Genomic DNA, 19,509 nt, shown 5'->3' with positions numbered 1-19,509 from the left:
CTTCCCCTTGTATTTTGTTTTTCCTTATAGTTTAATTGCCTAAGGAACTGCAAAACCTATCAAGCCAGAAAACCTCTGTGGTTCTATAACACTTCCCTCAAGTTCTTCCTTAATAAACCAATGCTTGCTGATGTTGTCTTCGAAATACAAGGTATGGTTCAATTTTTACACAGTTCATCATTCACTTTTTTTTCAAATTCTTTCTAAAAAAATTTTTTTATTTAATGGAGGTACTGTGGATTGAACCTAGGACATACCACTGAGCTATATTCACCCCCTTCATCATTCACTTTTATTTCTTGTTTTCTTACCTAACTTTCTATTTCAGCTTTGAATATTTTGGGTGAAGGAATGACTATTCTTTATTGTAGGATGTAGATTAACACTGCTTGAGTTTCTACAAAAATTTTCTAGGGAAGTAAAATATTTTATTAAAATAAGCAAAGAAATGTATATTTTCCTTCGTTTTTTTTTTCCCCTTACCCAGTGCTTAATTAGCTTTTAGGAACTAGCAAGGGGTGAGGTGATCTGTAATATCACCCCATTGTATATTTTCATGTATTTCTTTAAGATCCTAGTTTTTAAATCAAATGAAATCAGCCCCCTATTACCTTTAGTTTATTTTTGCAGCTCTCTTCCTTTCTAACTGAGCACAAGGAACTACTCTGGTTGAGGGTCATGCCTGGCTCACATCAGGCCTCCATGGATATTGCTACATTTACTCCTCACAGCACTCTGAGAATTATCACCAGCGCAGCTGAGAGCTGCTTTTTATCTCTGTGGGAAAGTAGTGCTACCTAATTTTAATAAAGATGAGCTGTTTTCATGCCCATTATTGATTATTTGCTTGGATAATTTTGTCACTTTGATAGATTGAAAGCATAATCTTAAAAATGAATTGTTAGATACCTTCAATTGTGCAGGAAGGCTAGAAGGAGCTGTTTCAGATGAATTAAGTGGAGTTTCAGGTGGGCTGTTACTGAAAGGAAGATAATAATTTAATTTTATGGTGGAAATGTATGGTAGTTAACAGTCATTTACTTTTTAAAAAATTTCCCCACAAGGATTTGTTTTACTTTTAACTTTGATCACTTGCCAAGATAAACAGTGAATTGGAAATTTTCCAGGATGCCTTTGGATAGGCTACTGTCAGTAGCTGCATTGTGAGTGTGGGCCACTGAGAATAGGATAGTGAGTGAGCTTGAAATTATGTAAAAAATGACTTGGAAAAAGAAAGCTCACAAGAGACCAAATTTGCTTATAATTTGCATGGAAAGCACCAACACCAAATGTTATGTTAACATAACCTACTGAAAAGATTTTCAAAGGGAATATGTAACATGTGAAAATATGTTATATTAAGGGAAAAAAAACATGCAGTGGTGTGGAGACTCCTACCTCACAGTCTCTTGCTTTTCTTCCGTGATTCCACCTACTGACCCTTTGCAGGCGCCTGCTTACAGTCCCCGCCTTTACAGAGGCTGGATGTACAAGGGCTCTTTGTATGCCTGTGCTGATGCCACAGATCTAGCTTTGGCTTTGCATTCCAACCAGTGTGTGTCCTTGGTCAAGTCCAGAAGATTTCTGGCCTTGAGTCTTCTCATTTGCGAAGTGAAGAAAGTGAACCGTGTAGATTCTAAAAGGTCCTTTTTCGTATTAAGTTTGATGAGATGGTAGCGAAAGACCTGGCTGGGATCTTGTTGGGATACGTATTTACTGTATAATAGGTTTGGCTGTGTCATGTTACATCCTGATCCTTTGTTTCCTCACCTATGAAAGGGCAATACTTGTTTCTACCTGGGAGAGTGGTCATGGCGATGGAGATGCTGCATATGAAGGTGTATATAGAGGCCTGATGGGCAGATTCCCTTCCCCTCCCCCTACAATGGCAGCCAACACTGGTGGATCACTGCACCTTTTCCTGCTGAACCCAGAGCCACAGCAAATTCTTTTTTTAAAATGTTCCAGGCATCACCAACAGCTGGCTGGAGTTGCCATGGGATATAAAACCTATTTACTACCCTTGAAATGAATAGTCATCAAATATACACTTATGCAGATACATATATATATTTTTTACTACCACCACCAATTTGTTGTTTGGGTTTGTATCTTTTTCCATTAAGTAATCTAAAAAAAAAAATAGCAGTTCTAAAACTAGTCTTGGTAAACTTTTGGATCTGATATAGAAAGATATGTTTCCTTTTGACATTTGAATCTGTGCCTTGTGAAAAACACTTTTACAGAATTACATTCTGTCCTGTTCACTTAGATAGTACATATTCTAGATCTCTCTCGAGCTAGGCAAGTTTCCTGTTTTCAGAATAAAACAAAATAATTCTAAGAATTTCATTTTTTAAACTTGACAAGTAATGTGAAGAAGGTATGACAAATTTTATTTTAGTATATAACAAAAATAAAGACCTTTGATAATCAATGCAAAGTTACTAGAAAACTTGGGCTTTTGAATTTTGTTTCACTCTTAAAATATTTTTCCTTAAAAAAAATTCTTTAAAAACTGTAACAGCAATTAAATACTACAAAGGAACGTTACTGTAGGCCTTAACATTTCCAAAGGACATGTTTATCTTTTAACTAGAAAGTTGCTCTTTTCCCCCCAGTAAATCCTCAGTTCTTTCCTATTGTTATTGAATTCGTAATCACTGCATTATTTCCATTCAGCATGTTTTGTATACTGCTTATACATTTATACAATTTATATACAGTGTTTTAAAATGTAATTATGCTGAGATATTTTTATTACAGTCTCACAGTAGAACAATTTATAACACCAAAATAGTAGTTTGAAAAGGTAAGAAACAGACATTGTTGTTTTTTTGACTGGAGGTATAATTGTTTTTCAGACTAAATTCCAAGCTTGAAATGGGCTTTGAAAATGCTTTATGGTACTGAGCATTTTGCTGCTGGTTTTGTAACTCTTCTAACCACATTATCAATGGAAAATTTCTCTTAAAATTTCAAGGTTACTTATAAATTTCTTCCCCATCTACTACTATCTACTAGATATTTTTGGCCAATTTTAACCCAAATGATACGTTATCTGGTTTGTTTTAGCAATACTTTTTATTTCCTTTTTCTTTTTCTCATAGTTCCCTGTATGAGATTTTAAAACCTTAAAATTACAAGGCAGAATGCAACCTGTTTAAATTCTTTGTTAATTGCTGTATACAGATATATCCAGCATGCTTTGGTTATGGAAACTGGTTGTCTCTCAGCGATGGACACTGTAACACTGAGGATAGGCAACCTAAAGGCAGAGGGAAAGCTGCCTGCTAGGAGGTGTGCAGCTTCTCCCTGCTCCTATAGGAGGTGCGCCTGTGCAGATGACAGTGCCAAGCAGTGAGCTCAGAACTGGCACTGTCGGATGTTGCTTATGGATCCTGAGGGACTTACTGGTTTTGGAGAAAGTCACTGGGCTTACATAGAACTTTTTTCTTCTTTTCTGAGCTGGAAGATGTTTTGATTGGATTTAAAGAGGGTGAAGAACCCAATAATTGTAAATATTTTAGAGGACATATGCACCTGAGAAGTACAAGATTTTAGGGATGCACACTTGGGCAGAGCAGAGTGGTCTGGCTCATAGAGTTACTTTCTGAAAGGAGGCAGTTTTGTCACTCATACTGGCTGTGATGTCTTCTTCCAAATAAAAAGCTTGGCTGCTCCAAAGCAGGGTAGCTCCATCTTTGTTATCTTTGTACCTTCAGTACCAAACATAGTGACTGGCAAGTGGTGGATGCTTGATGATGGTGTTGATCTAATCTAGACTGAACTGAAGGTGGCTGTGGCTTCGTGGTTTCCTGAGGGGGTGGGTGTGGAGAGAACTGTTTCTCTGCCCTGAGTCCCAGGCCCACGTGTGTCCCATCTGGCACTGCCTTGGTGGGTGGCGCAGTAGCTGGAGAGCTTAGCAAGTTTTCACTAGAGAGTCAGTTTAGTTGAATGAGTTTCAGTGAGGGGTATAGACTGAGGGATCTTTAAAATTTAAAGCAGCTCTGGCTCTCCCAAGAAGCAGGCATTGTTCATTTAGGAAAGAGGCTCCCTGAGGCAGTAGTATGATGGGGAGAAAGCAGGGGACTAGGTTATCCCCTTCCAAATTTCCCATAAAGTCTGAAATGTTCCTCTTGGCCCCATAAGAGATTCCCTTGCCATTTCTGCTGTTATGTATAAACTGCTTAGCCTAAGGATGATTTACTTCCTGCATTTTCCTGTTTCTAATAAAGGAAAGTGCATTTGGCTAAGAAGAGTAATGGCTGTGTTTTCTTGAGAGGCACGTGGACAGGGGTGGATGGTGGTATTTCAAGCCAGTTGGAAAGAATAGATGTTTCATTATAAAAACATGAAGCAGAATATTTCATTTCAGTGTTTCTGTATTCAGGAAATAAAAAACTAAGGGAAAAAAAAACTAAGGAAAAAATAGTTTCCTGACTTGTAAAGTGTTGGTTTTACAGTCTACTTTTGAACTCTCAGTTTTTCAGTTTATTTAAAAGCTAAAAAGTCTGAATTAATGCTGTTTATCACCTGAAAATTTGGTTTTTTAATATCAGCTTGGCTGTACCTAATGCAATACCATTCTAATTAGGAGAGAAATTGCTAGAACTGTAACTCTGCAAGTTTATCTTACTCAGCTTTACTTCCCGTTTGAACCTTACAGGTACGACGGTGCCAGCCCACAGGGCCATCCTGGTGGCCCGCTGTGAAGTGATGGCAGCCATGTTTAATGGGAATTACATGGAAGCAAAGAGTGTTCTGATTCCAGTTTATGGTGTTTCCAAAGAGACTTTCTTGTCATTCTTAGAATACCTATACACAGACTCCTGTTGTCCAGGTGAGCAGCTAGAAATGTTAGATAGTATCTCATAAACCTTTCTTTCCTAATAGCCTGTTTGGAGAAATTGCTTTCTATGAAATCTGTTTTCGTTTACGGTTTATGAGAGCTGACATCATGGAATGTGCTAAAGCAGGTGGAGGTTATATTGGTGCAGCAGTGAATTTTCAGTCAGTTCAAGTGGAAAAGCAGTGATTGGGTATCTCTCTGGGGCTCTCTGACCCTGGTGTAAGTTCACATGTCCCAGCCAGCACCAGCAGCATGGCGCTCACCGCGGGTACCCTGGAAGTGGAAGTGTCTCATGGTACCAAGTGGCTACTCCAGTTCTACAGACTGGGGCAGAGGGCTCCTTGGAACACTATCCCTTTCGTGAGAAGAGGGTTGGGCAGATGCTTTTATGGCTCTGACTTCTGATGGAGGCACTTGTAAGGTATTTCAGTATTCCAAGATTCCCTTGGTCATCCCTCTGGCCCAGAGGATCTGGGTTTTTTAAAGGCCTTTTTCTCACTTCTCCTAGAGTCAGACTCCCTAAAGGTGACTTCTCTAAAAACCTCCCCTAAATGGTTCCAAATGCCTAATGGACTGTAGGATTTATTTCCCTATTCACTGACCTAGGGACTGTCTTTGACCAGGAACTCTCTATAGTAGCTGCAGGTTGGAACATTTTGCAGGTTTCCTGTATCCGGAGGCTCTTTGGAGAAATTATAGAATCCTTTCTACAGGCCTGTAGCCTTGGGATGCAGGCATGGAGGCCTCCTTTAATTAGTCTTTATCCTTTGGCCACCAGATGGCTCCCAGCACAAACACAACTAGAATAAGCCCGTGGTGGCTTACTTAGTCCAGGAGCCTGCGACCTTGATAACTCAACCAGGCAACCCTAGCAAATATAAAAGAAAGTACACATTTCAGACCATACGTCTCTTTCAAGTTTACTGCTTTAATTTTTAGATTTGGAAGATTTCCGATGTTTGCTATTGAAATCTCGTAAGTTTTAAACAAGTCATGAGCCCTCAAGGGAAAAGTTTTAGTAGTTCCAAAACAGAAGATTCTTCTTTTAATTGAATTAATTCTGGTCTTGCAGCTAGCTATGGAGTATTTTGGAGCTAGTTACAGTTTTTACTGTTTGTGTTAAAGACTGGCTTATCATTTCTGCTTAATAAAAAATGAAAGTATTGATTCTCATCAGAATATGTGTTATTGTGTATTTTATTATTTCAGTACTGGCAAATATGTATATTACATTTTAAAATTTAGAATAATAAGAAAATTTAGTTTTTCAGTCATTCTCTGACAAGAGTAATTGAAGCTTTGACTTTTGTTTTATCTTGCTAATTAGAAAAATGCTCAGAAAAGTAACAGTAGCTTTAAGACAAAACACTTTAAAAACTGGTAACAGGTGAAGGTGCCAGGGAAGATGAGTCAGAATGAACAATCAAAAAGTTAAGCTGGATATTGGAATATTTGCACTGGGAAAATTGCAGAAAGGAGAGTAGTCTATTATGTTAAATATTTATCATACACACTATTCTTGGTTTCTATCTACAGAAAAGGCAAGGAATTTAGGGAAGGATATGAAGGAATTACATGAAAAAATCAGGCTTATAGAGAAGTGTTAAACAAACAAACAGAAAAGCCTGGGTGATTGCCAGGGGTTGAGGGAAGGAGGAAAAGGGAGTTACCGCTTAATGGGTACAGAGTTTCAGTTGGGGAAGATGAAGAAAGTTTTAAAAAATGTAATGGTGATGATTACACAACAATGTGAATGTGCTTAATGTCACTGAACTTTACAGTTAAAAATGAATAATGGTAATTTTCTGTTTATTTTACCACAATAAAAACAAAATTAACAAACCTGAGGACTAAAGCCAGGAGAAGAAAAATTCCAAAGATCTGGTATAGCTACCAGGAAGAACTGCTGGACAGCCCTCGGATTGATTATTAAGAACAATTGTAGAATCTCCTTCTCTAGAGAATTAAAAACAACAACAACAGATTCACTTCTGAGTGTGAAGGCTTGAATGAATTTGCTTTGAAATGGAGAAGGCTGACTCACTCCTTCAAGGCTTTTTCTAGGCATTCTCTTCTACACTGGATGATCCAGTTGACATTTTTTTGTTTCTGTTTTGTGGTGGTGTTTTGTTTCTAGGTCATAAAAGAAATGGTTTTACTGTCCATTTTCTCTTGTCTCCCTTCCTACATCAGCCGGCATTTTCCAGGCTATGTGTCTCCTGATCTGTGCGGAGATGTACCAAGTATCCAGACTGCAGCACATTTGTGAGCTGTTTATCATTACCCAGCTGCAGAGCATGCCGAGCAGGGAGCTGGCGTCTATGAACCTCGACATAGTTGACCTGCTCAAAAAAGCCAAGGTAATTGGCCCTGGGTATCTGGTTGTTTGATTTTTTTTTTAATTACAAAAAAATTATATTACGTTAAAATGTTTTCTGTTTATTAAGAGATATATTAGTGCTTGTCTTAGTTTGGAAGTTTGGCTAAATCAGGTAAATGTGCCCTCACAACATTTTCTGCAGTCAGATGATTTGAAGCATAGGGTTTTTGAGCAGTCCCTTTCTAAGGAAGTAGAATTTTGAACTGTGAGTAGTGACCCTCATTAGAGTCAGTTGAGTGTGGTGCAGTATTGTTTCATATAGGCATTATAGGAAATAGAATTTACATTGATTCCCCCTACAAATGATCACACCTTAAGGTTCCTGAAAGGAAAGTGACAGGATTGGTGCATACATACTGATAGAGGTGGTTAGGCTGAACTCATTTATTTGTTCATTCATTCATTTATTCATTCATACATTCATTTTATGAACGTGTTTTGAAGTTCTGGTTGTTTGTAGGAAGTACTGATGTCCTTCATCAATTCTTTCAAACACCTTTTGTTGAAATGTCCCATTGTATGAGGAGTTAGTCTACATTCCATTGCCCGCCCTAAGACAGGTTTGGGGCTTGGAGCGGTTGTGGAACACAGTGATGTGTACTGAGCTTGCACCACGCTGAGCCTTCTAAGTCTTTTTCACAGGAATGCATTTGATCCATCATTACAGACTATCAGGACTTTGTGAAATATTAGGAAAATATGACAAATTTGTCTTCATCCAAGTTGCTAAGATAGAGCCACATAGTGGGGCAAAGGATAGACTCTGGGGCTGCTAAAAGCTTTCCTCTACACTGTGATGAAGTCATTAATCAATGTATCTATTTCTAGGCATGAAAAGGAAATCATTTAAAGCATCTCAGTCTTCTCTTACAAACTCCTTAACTATTCTGGAGTTCATTTCTCTCATAATCAAGTCATTAGATCATATGTATTTAATATTAGGAAAAAAAAAACGAGTAAGAAATTGAGTAACCCTGATCTCTCTTTGTAATATATTTACATTGAGCCTGGGGATTAATAGCTACCCTCTAGATTTAGTTTAAAAGTTCTTTTTTATTCTTTCTAAAAAGTTCATTTTCACAAACAGTTCATTTTTGATGTATCATTTTCATACATTCTAACAAGTCTATCATGCCTTTGAAAAATGGACTCAAGCTTCTCTTTCCCTATCTTGTAGTATCCTTTTAAATAACTCACGCATAAGGGAACTTCCTGCATGGTTGCATTGATTTCTCTAAGTGCCCCCCCCACTCCAGACACACACACACATACACATGCACATGCACACGCACACACATACACACAGTTCCTCATCAGTGTCACTTATGATTGTATTGTCAGAAATTCTTCCTTATCTGTTTTTCCTGATTGTGTGGTTTCTGACTATGTGATTATCCTTATTTTTTCCCTTGAATTTAAAAAATCTGAGATACCAGCTCTTCTTGAATTGTACTATTTGTTTCTGAAGGCTTTTATTTGCTAAAATAAAGCTTACATTTACCAATTTTCCTTTAGTCTGTTCCGGTGGTCCCTCATTTTCCAATTATGAATCACAGAAACAGGATCATATTCTTCCCAATTGTCTCTGAAGTTCCGGGGTTGAGGTTCCACTTTGCCAGCCAGTTTATCGGTTAGTCAGACTTCAGTTACTGTTTCTCTGACCTCTAGGAGGTGAAACTGTCTTTTGGCAGAATTAGACTTCCCATAGCTCTCTGAGTAATTGAAATTTCCAGTCCCACGATCATCTCTGCCAGTCTTGTATTGTGTATCAGGAAAGCATCATTCATACCTTTGGTAGAGATAAGCAGTGTTGGTATTCTCTCACTTCTGCTGGAACTTTCCCCTAACCTCTCTCAGTTCTTTACCATGGTTCTACTTTCAGGTTCATATATTTCCATCAAGTTGAAGTCTTAACATGCAGCAGAGGCTTTTTTCCCCTTAACCAGATCAGTGCCTTCAGATTTAGGTAGAGATTTCCTTATCTCTACTCCCCTTTAGACCCTATGTGGCAAACTTTGGTGATTCCTATGAAGTCTTATTTACTCTCATATTACAGTTTTGAACTCAACTTCTTACTTATAATCTGTGCATTAAAATTTGGCTGCTTCCAGTCACCAGTTTTGTTTCTCATCTTTTCCTTATGAGTTTTTGGGTACTTTCTCCATCATTATTTTCTTCATAGGGCTATTAAATGCTATAGCATTTTGTTTATAGGGGTTTTTTTAATGTATTTTTTAAATTCTGTTATTTATCTCAGTTTAAACAAGTTTTTTCAAGTCAGCACATATTCTTCCAAAAACATACTTTTTCCAGTGAGATATGTATCATCACTTGCCAAGAGCCCACAGTTATTAAATCTTAAATTTTGTTCAAAAATAAAATTCTGTATTTGAACCATGTTTTTGTAGCCAGCTATTCATTTCTGTGATCTCCTTTCTCTTTCGAAGTCACAGCCCTTAGGCAGTGTTCTCACCTTCAGTTGGTAGGTTTTCTGCTCTGGGTTAACCATCTAGTAGTTCCAGTGGCTTCTGTTAAAATAGCTACACATGCTTGCTCTGTTCCCTTGAGATCACTCACATTCATCTGCTAAAACATAAAGTGAAAAAAGATTATTAAAATGTGATGTGGTTTTAGATGAGCTATAAAGTCTCTTACAACTCAAAAATTCTGATTTTATGTAATGAAAATCAGAGGGACTTATGAATTTACATGTTAAAATGTTCCCACATTATAACTTTTAAAAAGAACAATCTTGAGTTTCCTTCTTAAGATTTGAGATTACAAATCTTTTTTCAATTTAGCATATTATTGCTTATTAATATCTTTGAGTGTCCTTAAAAGAGCTATATTTAGCCTAAAGATGGAAACAACCTGAGTGTCCATCAACAGATGGAAGAATAAACAAAGTGTGGTACATAATGCAATGGAATATTACTCAGCCTTAAAAAGGAAATTGTAGAGCATGCTGCAACATGGATGCACCTTGAGGACATTATGCTAGGTAAAATAGACCAGACAAAACAGAACAAACATTGTATAATTTAATTTATATGTGGTACCTGGAATAGTCAAATCCATTGAGAGACAATTGAATAGTGGTTACAGAGACTGAGAATAGGAGAAAAGAGGAGTTATTTTTTTTAATGGGTATAGAGTTTCACTTTGGGTAGATAAAAAATTTCTGGAAATAGATAGTGGTGATGGTTGCACAATGATGTGAATGTACTTAATGCCACCAAACTGTACACTTAAAGATGGTTAAAATGATAAGTTTTGAGTTGTGTATACTTTATTGCAATAGTAATAAAAAGAACTATATTCATGTTCCAAGTTTGTCTGCCAGCAACTTACTGTCATCTGAATTGAGTGGTTAGATGGATTAGTGAGTGTCACTGGGTTGGCACCAAGGTGATGATGTCATGGCCAAGTTTCTGAGTTTCCCTTTCATTAGCTGTTGGAACTCAGGATGATAAATGTGCTGGAAACCCTGCTCAGTGTGTAATAGTACATCCCACTTAAAAGCAACTATTCAGACATAACCTTCTCATAGAAAGATTTACACATTGAAACCCATACCCTTAGGTTGATGACATTTCCTTCTCAAAATATTCTCTGGTTTTCTCTTCAGGTGAACTTGTTGAGATATGGCCAAGTGTATACCTTTACTAACCATAATCTCTCTGCTGGATTACTTTCTGCACAGATACAAGTGCAGTTAGTGAAGGCCATGACCTTAGATTAAAGGCTTAAATGAAATCCTCAAGAACATCAAATAGTCTTTGTTACCCACAGATGCGGCCTGTCATCTGCTTAAAGACGTTCAGCCACTCTGGCAGCCATAGATTGTTCTTCATTTGATTTGGTTTGTTCATTGATGTGATTTTATCATTATTTGTTCATAATGCCCCCTTCTCCTGTCTGCTGTCAGAGTAGGCTGAAGGCTGCATCATGTACAGACACATTAAACATGGAATTGGGCCTTCCCTGTGTTCTCCCAGACCACTCTCACCATCTAATCCTCATATCGATGGCCGTTGCGTACAATATTGCTTCACTTCCCGTTTTTGTTCTTTGCAGTTTCACCACTCTGATTGCCTCTCAACCTGGCTACTTCATTTCATTGCCACTAACTACCTCATCTTCAGTCAAAAGCCTGAATTTCAGGATCTTTCAGGTAGATGGCTAATTACTGTTTTGAAAAGAAGACTTTATGTTCTTTGTTCTTAGACTTGAGACTTAATTTGTAGGAATAGTAGATTTTAAAAAATAAGTCAGTGTAATACATTCCTTTTGGATATGCAGTGTGATAATTGAGGACACTTTAACTTACAGTAACCTGTGTTACGTAAGAAGCTTGACCTGTGTTACACAAGAAATTTTCTAACGATTGTTTCATAGCTCCTATTCATTTTTAAGTGCTTTTTTTTTTTTCTGAAGTAGAGAGATAAAGTGGCCTCAGATGGCATTTGGTTGTGTTAAATGAGATTTGGTTTTAACCACCTAAGTCAGAAGCAAAATTTTAAAAGTACAGATCTTAAGAATTTTTTCTTATAAAGAAAAATTTATTCCTTATAATATATAGTTCTATTGTACTGGTATCACCTGTCTGTGTAGGTTCGTTATATTACTTGGCATTAACAATTTTTTATTGATCAAGGAGTGTTGAAAAATTTACTGATCATAGAGTATATGTAATATGATTTTTTAAGGTAAATTGTGAAGATTAAAACCAGTCAAAGGGTGAGCTGCTGAGTGCTGCGTAAGATGAAAGAAAATGAAAATAGAATAGTCATCAGAATAGACAGCAGTCAGCTTAGATACAATGGCTTGCTCATGTTATTACATGGAATAAGCTCAAGGAATAATCAAGTTAAAAGGAGAAGGAAATTAAAGACCCCCTGGTCAAGTATCTCCAAACTCTAAACGGAGAAGCCTCCTTGGAGATGCCCGAAGGTCTTGTGAAGTGGGGCAGAGAGCGGGAGTGGGTGGGGGCAGGAGGGAGGGAGGAGGAGAGGCTGGTGTTTGCAGTTTCTTAGACTCCTTCTTCCCACCTTCATCCAGAGCAGTCTCACTTTTATTTGCTTAAGTCTTAGAATTCTACGTAGGATTTTGCTTGTAAGAGAGAATCAGCTGCTAAAACATGTGAACATGTCAGGTTTCATTCAGCTACTCGTCGTACAGTTAAGGAAACCAAGAAACACACAGTCAGTGTTTGGCAGACGTGTGCAGCCTGTCAGTAAACATTGTATGCCTATTGGGAGCCTCTTTGCCTAGAATTTGACTATTAGTGCAGAAGAGTAACGTAATAAATCAAAGCAGGATGATAGATGTTTACTAACTGTTCACTTTGTGCAAGAAACAAAATCCGTTCTTAAACATAAGGCATACTTCCCCTTGCAGTTAGTTAGTAGGGGCATTCTTGTATAGTTGTTCTTTAAGGAGTCAATTAAAAATGAAATAAATGAACATTTTGATTTTAAGCACCTTCATCCTACCACCTTAGGTCACCTTCATTTGTAAAAGAAGAGTAAGATGATTTTCCACTTACTGTCTTGTGTAGATATATGATTCACGTAGAATACTGTGACAACCTTGGGAGAAAGGTGCTCTCTAAAGCCTTTGAGTTATTAATTTTTTTAAATTTTATTGCTTATACAATTGCCTGTAAAGTATGTTATGACCACCTGGCGTAGTGAGCAGCACTACTCCAGGGTGTAATTTGACGAGGCAGGGTAAGAAAATGAGGCTGTGTCAGTGATTGTCTTATGTTCCTTTGATGGGAATTAAAACAGTATCATGAGTGCTGTGATTCAGTGGTGCCTGTTCATGTCCAGGACCTGCTGTGATGTGTCCTCTTGGGCAGAGAGAAAAAGCCCCTGTGGGTAAGGGAGGATGTGATAGTCTGTATCAGCAGTCACAGACCGGCAGTCTGTGGGCTGAACATATCTTGCCAAGGGATTTCATTTGGACCTTGTGATATTTTATATATTATGTTAAATTATAATATATAATTATTATAGATATAAAAAACATATATATAGTTAGTGTCAACATTTGAAAATTATAACATGTCACATTTCAAAATCCAAATTTCTAGCTTCTTTTGGAAAGTTGGAAGGTCGGGCTAGTCTGGGCCCATCTTCCCACATGGCAACAAGCTAGAATTGGGCAGTGACCATCCATTTGAAGGCATGTGTCCTCCCTGGAGTCCCATAGGAGAGGAGTCTCCTCTTCTCCCTGTTGCCTTCCTCTCGGCCTACTTCACGTGCTCACTTGAAATTGAAAAGGGTTCGTGTCACAGTCACTTTACAGCTTCCATAGAGAGTTACCTATTTTCAACTTCAAAAATTATCGAATTCCTATTGGAAGTATAGGAAATGTTTTCTCTTACCTGGGAATTTTTCTTCTTTAGAGTTGTTTAGAAATCAAAAAGTGAGACTGGAAAAGATCTCACATTAATGCTGGCACCGATACATCAGAATTCAGTTAAATAATGTAGATAATGGACTATTAAGAAAACAAACAGTAGTGCACAGGAATACAAGTTACCCTTGGTGTTTATGGATTTATTATTCTTGCAGTTTAATTTATCTTAAAGAGTTTTTTGTCTTGTTCAGATTTTTGCTGCCACCAGAGCTCATCTATGAGGACTTTTCTCTTGTTTTTTTTTTGTTTTGTTTTGTTTTGTATTTTTTTTTTTTACTTTAACTGAGAGAGTTGTCTTATATCACCTTCACTTCCTAATGAAATCTACAATTTCCCTGAGCAACTAGGTTCTTTTTATCCACGTCCTACAGCCTGGATCAAGACCGTGTTAATCCAGATTACAATAGATGAGGTCGAACAGTAAGTGGAGAGGTGGAAGTTCACTTAGCAGAAGGAAACCTAAGTGCTCACAGAGGGGAATACTGATGAGAAACAAGCTGATTCACCCAGCAGAATACTGTAAATCCTTAGAAATTTGAAGGATCAGGTATTTCAGAAAGCGGAATGAGGCTTGGGGCTGAAAGCAGTAGAATTAGTAGAATTAGCTTTTGCTGCACTCTGTCCCACGCAGGCAGGCATCTGCTTCTCCCCTCATCATCACAGGAGATGGGAGGTTTATTTCTGGAGAAATTAAACCAAAAAAGTTAATAGAAGCACAAACTCAGGGTATAGCTGAGATCAGGACAAGGAGCTGGACTGAAAACACGGGTGCCACATGAAATTGTACACATTGTATATTAAGCCTCCAGCCTTCTTCCCATATCCAGGTTCTAGAATTCTTGCTGCCAGGTATTTGTCTCTCACTTTGACTACCACTTTCACTCTCACACTCTGGGCATGAAACTGAAGCATCCTCCCCTGACCTTAGAGAAAAAATATATAGGTGCGGTCATTTGGGAATTCTCTCAATGAACCCAGCAGATACCTTGCTCAGTCATGCTACAGTGTATTCCACCAGTCAGCAAGTCCTACCCATGTCCAAAAGATTTCCAAACAGCTTTCTAACAGCTCACTCCTAAATATAAAGAAACTAACTGAGGATCAACAGATATTTGAGGCAGTGGTCCAATGTAAAAGATGAATACCAAAATCAAAACAAAATGAATAAAAACAGAAGAGAAGGAACTTACAGGAACAAAGAATAGAAGAAAACCTTAAAAAAAACCCCTAAAATTAATGTCCTCAAAGAATAAGAGATACACATTCATAAAGCAGGGATAGAATGTTACTTAAAAAGAAACAACATTCATAGAGACATAGTGGTTGCTGGGGCTTAGGGGAGTGGGTACAGGGTACAGGGACTTGTTGTTTGACAAGTAAAGGATTTTAGTTTTGCAGGATGAAAAGAGTTCTGGAGATTGATAACAATGTGAATGTACTTAACACTACTGAACTGTACACCTAAATATAGTTAAGATAATAAGTTAATGGTAAATTTAATGTTATGTGTATTTTCGTATTATTAAAAAAAATAGATCAAGAAGTTGCTCTTGAAAATTAAAATTATGATAGCAAAAAGTCCAAAATCAAAAAACCTCAAACAACTAAATAAATAAAAGAATTGAAAGATAAAGGTAAGGAATCTAGAAAGTAGGACAAAAAAGATAAAGAGACAGATAGGAGAGAAAGTTTGTTCAAAAAACAAAAAAATTGGAGGCTCAATATAAGAGGTGAAGTATCTGAGTGACAGAAGTTAATGCAAGGGGGAAAAAAACACTGGGAGAGAATTATCAAAGAAATAATACAAGAACATATGCCAGTACTGAAGGGACTGACTCAGCAGATTAAAAGGCTCTGCTAAGTGCTCAGCTTAATAAATAAGTAAAGGTCTATCATTGGGATGGGCAGCAACACCAACTGCAAATAGAAAAATCTAAAAGTTTACAGGATAAAAAACCTGCAGATCACTTACCAAGGACTGTGAATTTGAATGGTAATAGAATTCTTAACAACCTTGGACACTGGAAAGCAGTGGAGTACTTAAACCATCTTCAACATCCTGAGGGAAATTTTCAACCTTGAATTCCGTTCTCAGCCAAGTGATCCATTATGTGTAAGGAAAGATTAAAGATGTTTCATCACAAGCAGGGCCTCAAAAATACTTCTTACGCACACCTGCCCTTTTCAGGAAGCTAGTAACAGCTGTGCTTCGCCAAAACCACAGAGAGAACAGAGTGAAGGACCTAGAGTCCAGGAGCAGAAGGATCCCACATGAACGCATGAAGCAGGCCTAGAGGCTGAGAGGGGTCTCCAGGGCCACAGCAACAGGGAACCCCTCAGGAATGGCTCGACCCTTGATAGCTGTGGTCCAGTGGAAAATAGAATTGAGAGGGCTTTGAAGAGTTTGGAAGGTTGCGTTAGGTACAAAGAAAACTAATTAAATGAAAAAAAGTCCTTATTTCCAGGAAAAACAAGTCTTGTTTGGAAAAAAAAAAAAAGGACATAATCAAATCCTATTTGATGCAGCAATGGACAAGATGTACATAATTGTAAATCACAGAATAACATCAGTCCTGGTGACTGAGGAAAGGATAGGGAGGATACAGCAGAACTTGGAGCTCATCTGTTAGATAGGAAACCAACAGTTAATATCTAAACTTGATCCTAAATAATATATTTTCAGTTAACATTCTTTTTCTGAAAATTGTAGTGGAAGAACGCAGTTTTGTTGAAAAGCACAGATGGCCGTCAAATATGTACTTGAAGCAGCTTGCGGAATACAGGAAATACATTCACTCCCGGAAATGCCGTTGCTCAGTCATGTAACCTGGAGTTTTTATATACCTACACTTTTTCTTGTTATTATGAAGAATGGGGTACTTCTGGGTTCCAGTAAAATTCTTGTGACTGAAACCAGTATGGGAGTTAAAAAGAAAAGTCACCATACAGCTTAATGTGTTTATTAGTTCTCTTCAAAAAAACCTACTATTATGATCTTGAAAGGGAACAAAATATACCATAGGCTAAAATTAAGACTTTCCCTAGTATATAAAGCTGTTGTACAGCTATTTTTTCCCTTTAAGATGCCCTATTGCTTTAGTGATATTAATAACCCTCCCAGTTAAGAAAGTTTAAATTTTTTTAAAAATCATGCAGGATTAATACAGAAATTTCGTCATGTCTAACTGCTCTGTTAAAGTAAGGGCCACTTAAAGATTCAGTATGACTATTTCTGTCATGAGAAATCTAGGGGAAGACTGGTCAGTCTGAGATTTCAGGAATAGAAATTTGCCTGGGATTTTGCAAGTGAAATGCCACTTTGTTCTAAATCAGTGACAGTGTTTGAACCATCATGGAAAAAAATCTGTTTTTTTTTTAATCTGGACAACCCAACTGAGCCACCTTGTCTCTCCCCGGGATTCGGATTAGGCAGGAAATCTATATATAGCTGGCTTCATGGCATGTAACCTGTGTGGTCACACAGAGCCCTCTGCTGAGAAGGGTTTAATGCTCTGCAATCGCCATCTTAAAATTCTTAATAATGTTTGAAGACAGGCCCTGCATTCTCACTTTGTACCTGGCACCCAAATTATGTGTATCTCCTAGCAGGACATATTTTCTTGCTCAAACATTATTTTCTCTGAAAGCAAAAAAAGAAGCACTGACATCAAGGAAAGAGAAAGAGGCTTGCTGAGGAAAGAGATCGTATGGGATTCCTTGTTTCCCATCCTTGGGGAAGTCTTTACCATCCAGGGCCTCCCTCCTCTGCCACCTGGGCTGGCAAGTGAGAAATGCGTTGTGTTGGCTTAGCTTTCAAACACTTAACAGTTCTGGTTCTATCACAGATGAATACTTTCTTGATCATTCTGTAAGACCAGAATGTTAGTAAAAGTGACTGGCCAACATGCCTTAAAATGTGTCTATAAAACGCTCATAGGAAAAGTTGCTTTCTGGAGAATTTGCAATCAAAAGCTGAAGGGTTTTTTTCTTTTAGTGTATTTACTAAGATTAGGATGTCAGTGGCTTGAATTGTGTGTTCTTTCTGAGGACCGAAAGGTTATTTGATGAAGAATGACATGAATCTTGTCCTTCAAGATTATCTACTAAGTTAAAAGAAAGGATATAAATCAAGACTTGTTACATGTAGAGAAAATGGTACTAGAATAGAGGGCAGAATCATAGTTTCTCTTAATATCACACATCAACAGAAACAATTATATCAGAAGCTCACAAGCTGAAAGATGGAAAAGCAGATTGCTATTTATTATTAGCATCATTTTCATCTGTAATTCAGTATTGGAATATATTTTTCTTTTAATTTCCAATGACTTTAGAATACACAGTTTCTCCAACCATTCAAAGATTTGATTAAACAGTTTTATACCATGTACAGACATAATACAGTTAGTACTTTGATGTACACCAGCACCGTCAGAGTAGAACAGTAAAAATTCCCTACAAATCTCTTCCAAGAAACCTGAATTTAATTGGAATGTGTTGATGAAGATTACTGGAATGCATTTTATGTCTTTTGTATTTTACTCACTTAAGTTAATCAACTATTGGCAAATCTCATTTGACAAGGATTAGCATTGGAAAGAATAAATACTGTAGTAGACTTCTAGAAATTCACTCACATTTAAGACCTTTTCAAATACAGTGATAGCCTTTTACTTTTCATAAGCATATTCCTATCCCTACATTAATTACAGCACTTAAAATTATAAGTAACTTTTAATCTAAGAAATTGAAAAATATAAGTCCTGAAGCAAAATATTTTCTTGAAGATACTATTTAATATTTTAATAGCCATAGGTAGATTTTAGCTTGTTTGACCTAAGTGGAAGTTGGGTTTGGAAGCTGGTGCTCTATTGGTGTTGAGCATGTAGTTTTTATTATGAAAGTTCTTTGCCATCTGCGTGAGCAACTCAAACACACAGATGTCACAGCTCTCCTGGGCTCGTCAGAACAGTAATCAAATTAGTTTTTAAACCTAGACTCTTCAATACCTTGGAGTTAACTCAATTAAAAATAGTAAGAAATTTTAAAACCTTATAAACTATCTTGGAGAAATGAGTGCTCTTTTTGAGTTTTTCTAATTGAAAAGTTATTTCTAGATGAATGTATGCTTTGTGCTGATCTCTGCTTCAATATATTTACCAGTTATTTTAATTAGATAAGATACCGTATGGTAGAACTAAGGCCTTTTCTTTCCGGGCCAGGTTTTCACCTTATGTAGCCCTTTGTATGCTTCTGACTACTCTGTGTTCATATTGTAGGAGAGTAGGCATGCAATGTAGAAGTTTCAGTAACATAACTGAAATTCACCCTGTCTAAGCCAGCATAATGACTTCGTATTGGGCAGTAGCAGAAAACTGAAAAATTGGATAAATTTGACTTCCAAGACAGCTGAACTTTTCAACTATAATTTTAAAAACTACACTACACTGATATAATTAGACAAAAATGTTCTCAAGAGTATTTTATTTAATTTAAAGCATCTGTTTAATTCAACCTTTAATAATTTTGCAAAGAAGGGTATGTGTGTATTTTAATATAGCCTGACCTGAATTTATATGTTTTTAGTTTTAGTATTTAACATTTTTGTAACAAATAAATCTTTTTTTTAAAACAAGTTTAACAATGTGTCATGTGGTTATTTTACCTTGGATGTTGAATTGTTGAAGTAAATTTGGGAATACTGCCTTGTATTTCTCAAACATAATTATTTCAAGGATAATTTCCATACGTGTAAAATATTTAGAATGTTGTTGATATTGTAGATGTGTGTGATGAGACAAAGAAATTTATGTTACCTTTAACAGCTGGTAGCAGAATTTCTCTTAATAAA

At 37.0% G+C, this 19,509-nt stretch overlaps 1 protein-coding gene across 1 annotated transcript in view; it reads left to right on the top strand.

Annotated features, from left to right (window-relative positions):
- RHOBTB3 (Rho related BTB domain containing 3) overlaps nt 1-19,293 on the top strand; it is a 47,480-nt gene extending 28,187 nt beyond the window's left edge. The window contains exons 8-12 of the mRNA XM_006212947.4: nt 31-151; nt 4,670-4,843; nt 7,046-7,212; nt 11,310-11,406; nt 16,369-19,293. Coding sequence (XP_006213009.1) covers nt 31-151; nt 4,670-4,843; nt 7,046-7,212; nt 11,310-11,406; nt 16,369-16,484 — 675 coding nt within the window. The 3' untranslated portion in view covers nt 16,485-19,293. The remainder of the gene's footprint in view (nt 1-30; nt 152-4,669; nt 4,844-7,045; nt 7,213-11,309; nt 11,407-16,368) is intronic.
- The last annotated feature ends 216 nt before the right edge of the window (nt 19,294-19,509 follow it).

Source organism: Vicugna pacos, chromosome 3 (genome assembly GCF_048564905.1).
Source record: "Vicugna pacos chromosome 3, VicPac4, whole genome shotgun sequence".
Taxonomy (NCBI): Eukaryota; Metazoa; Chordata; class Mammalia; order Artiodactyla; family Camelidae; genus Vicugna; species Vicugna pacos.
Note: the sequence above shows the minus strand (reverse complement) of the source record. Positions and strands in the feature narration are given on the sequence as shown.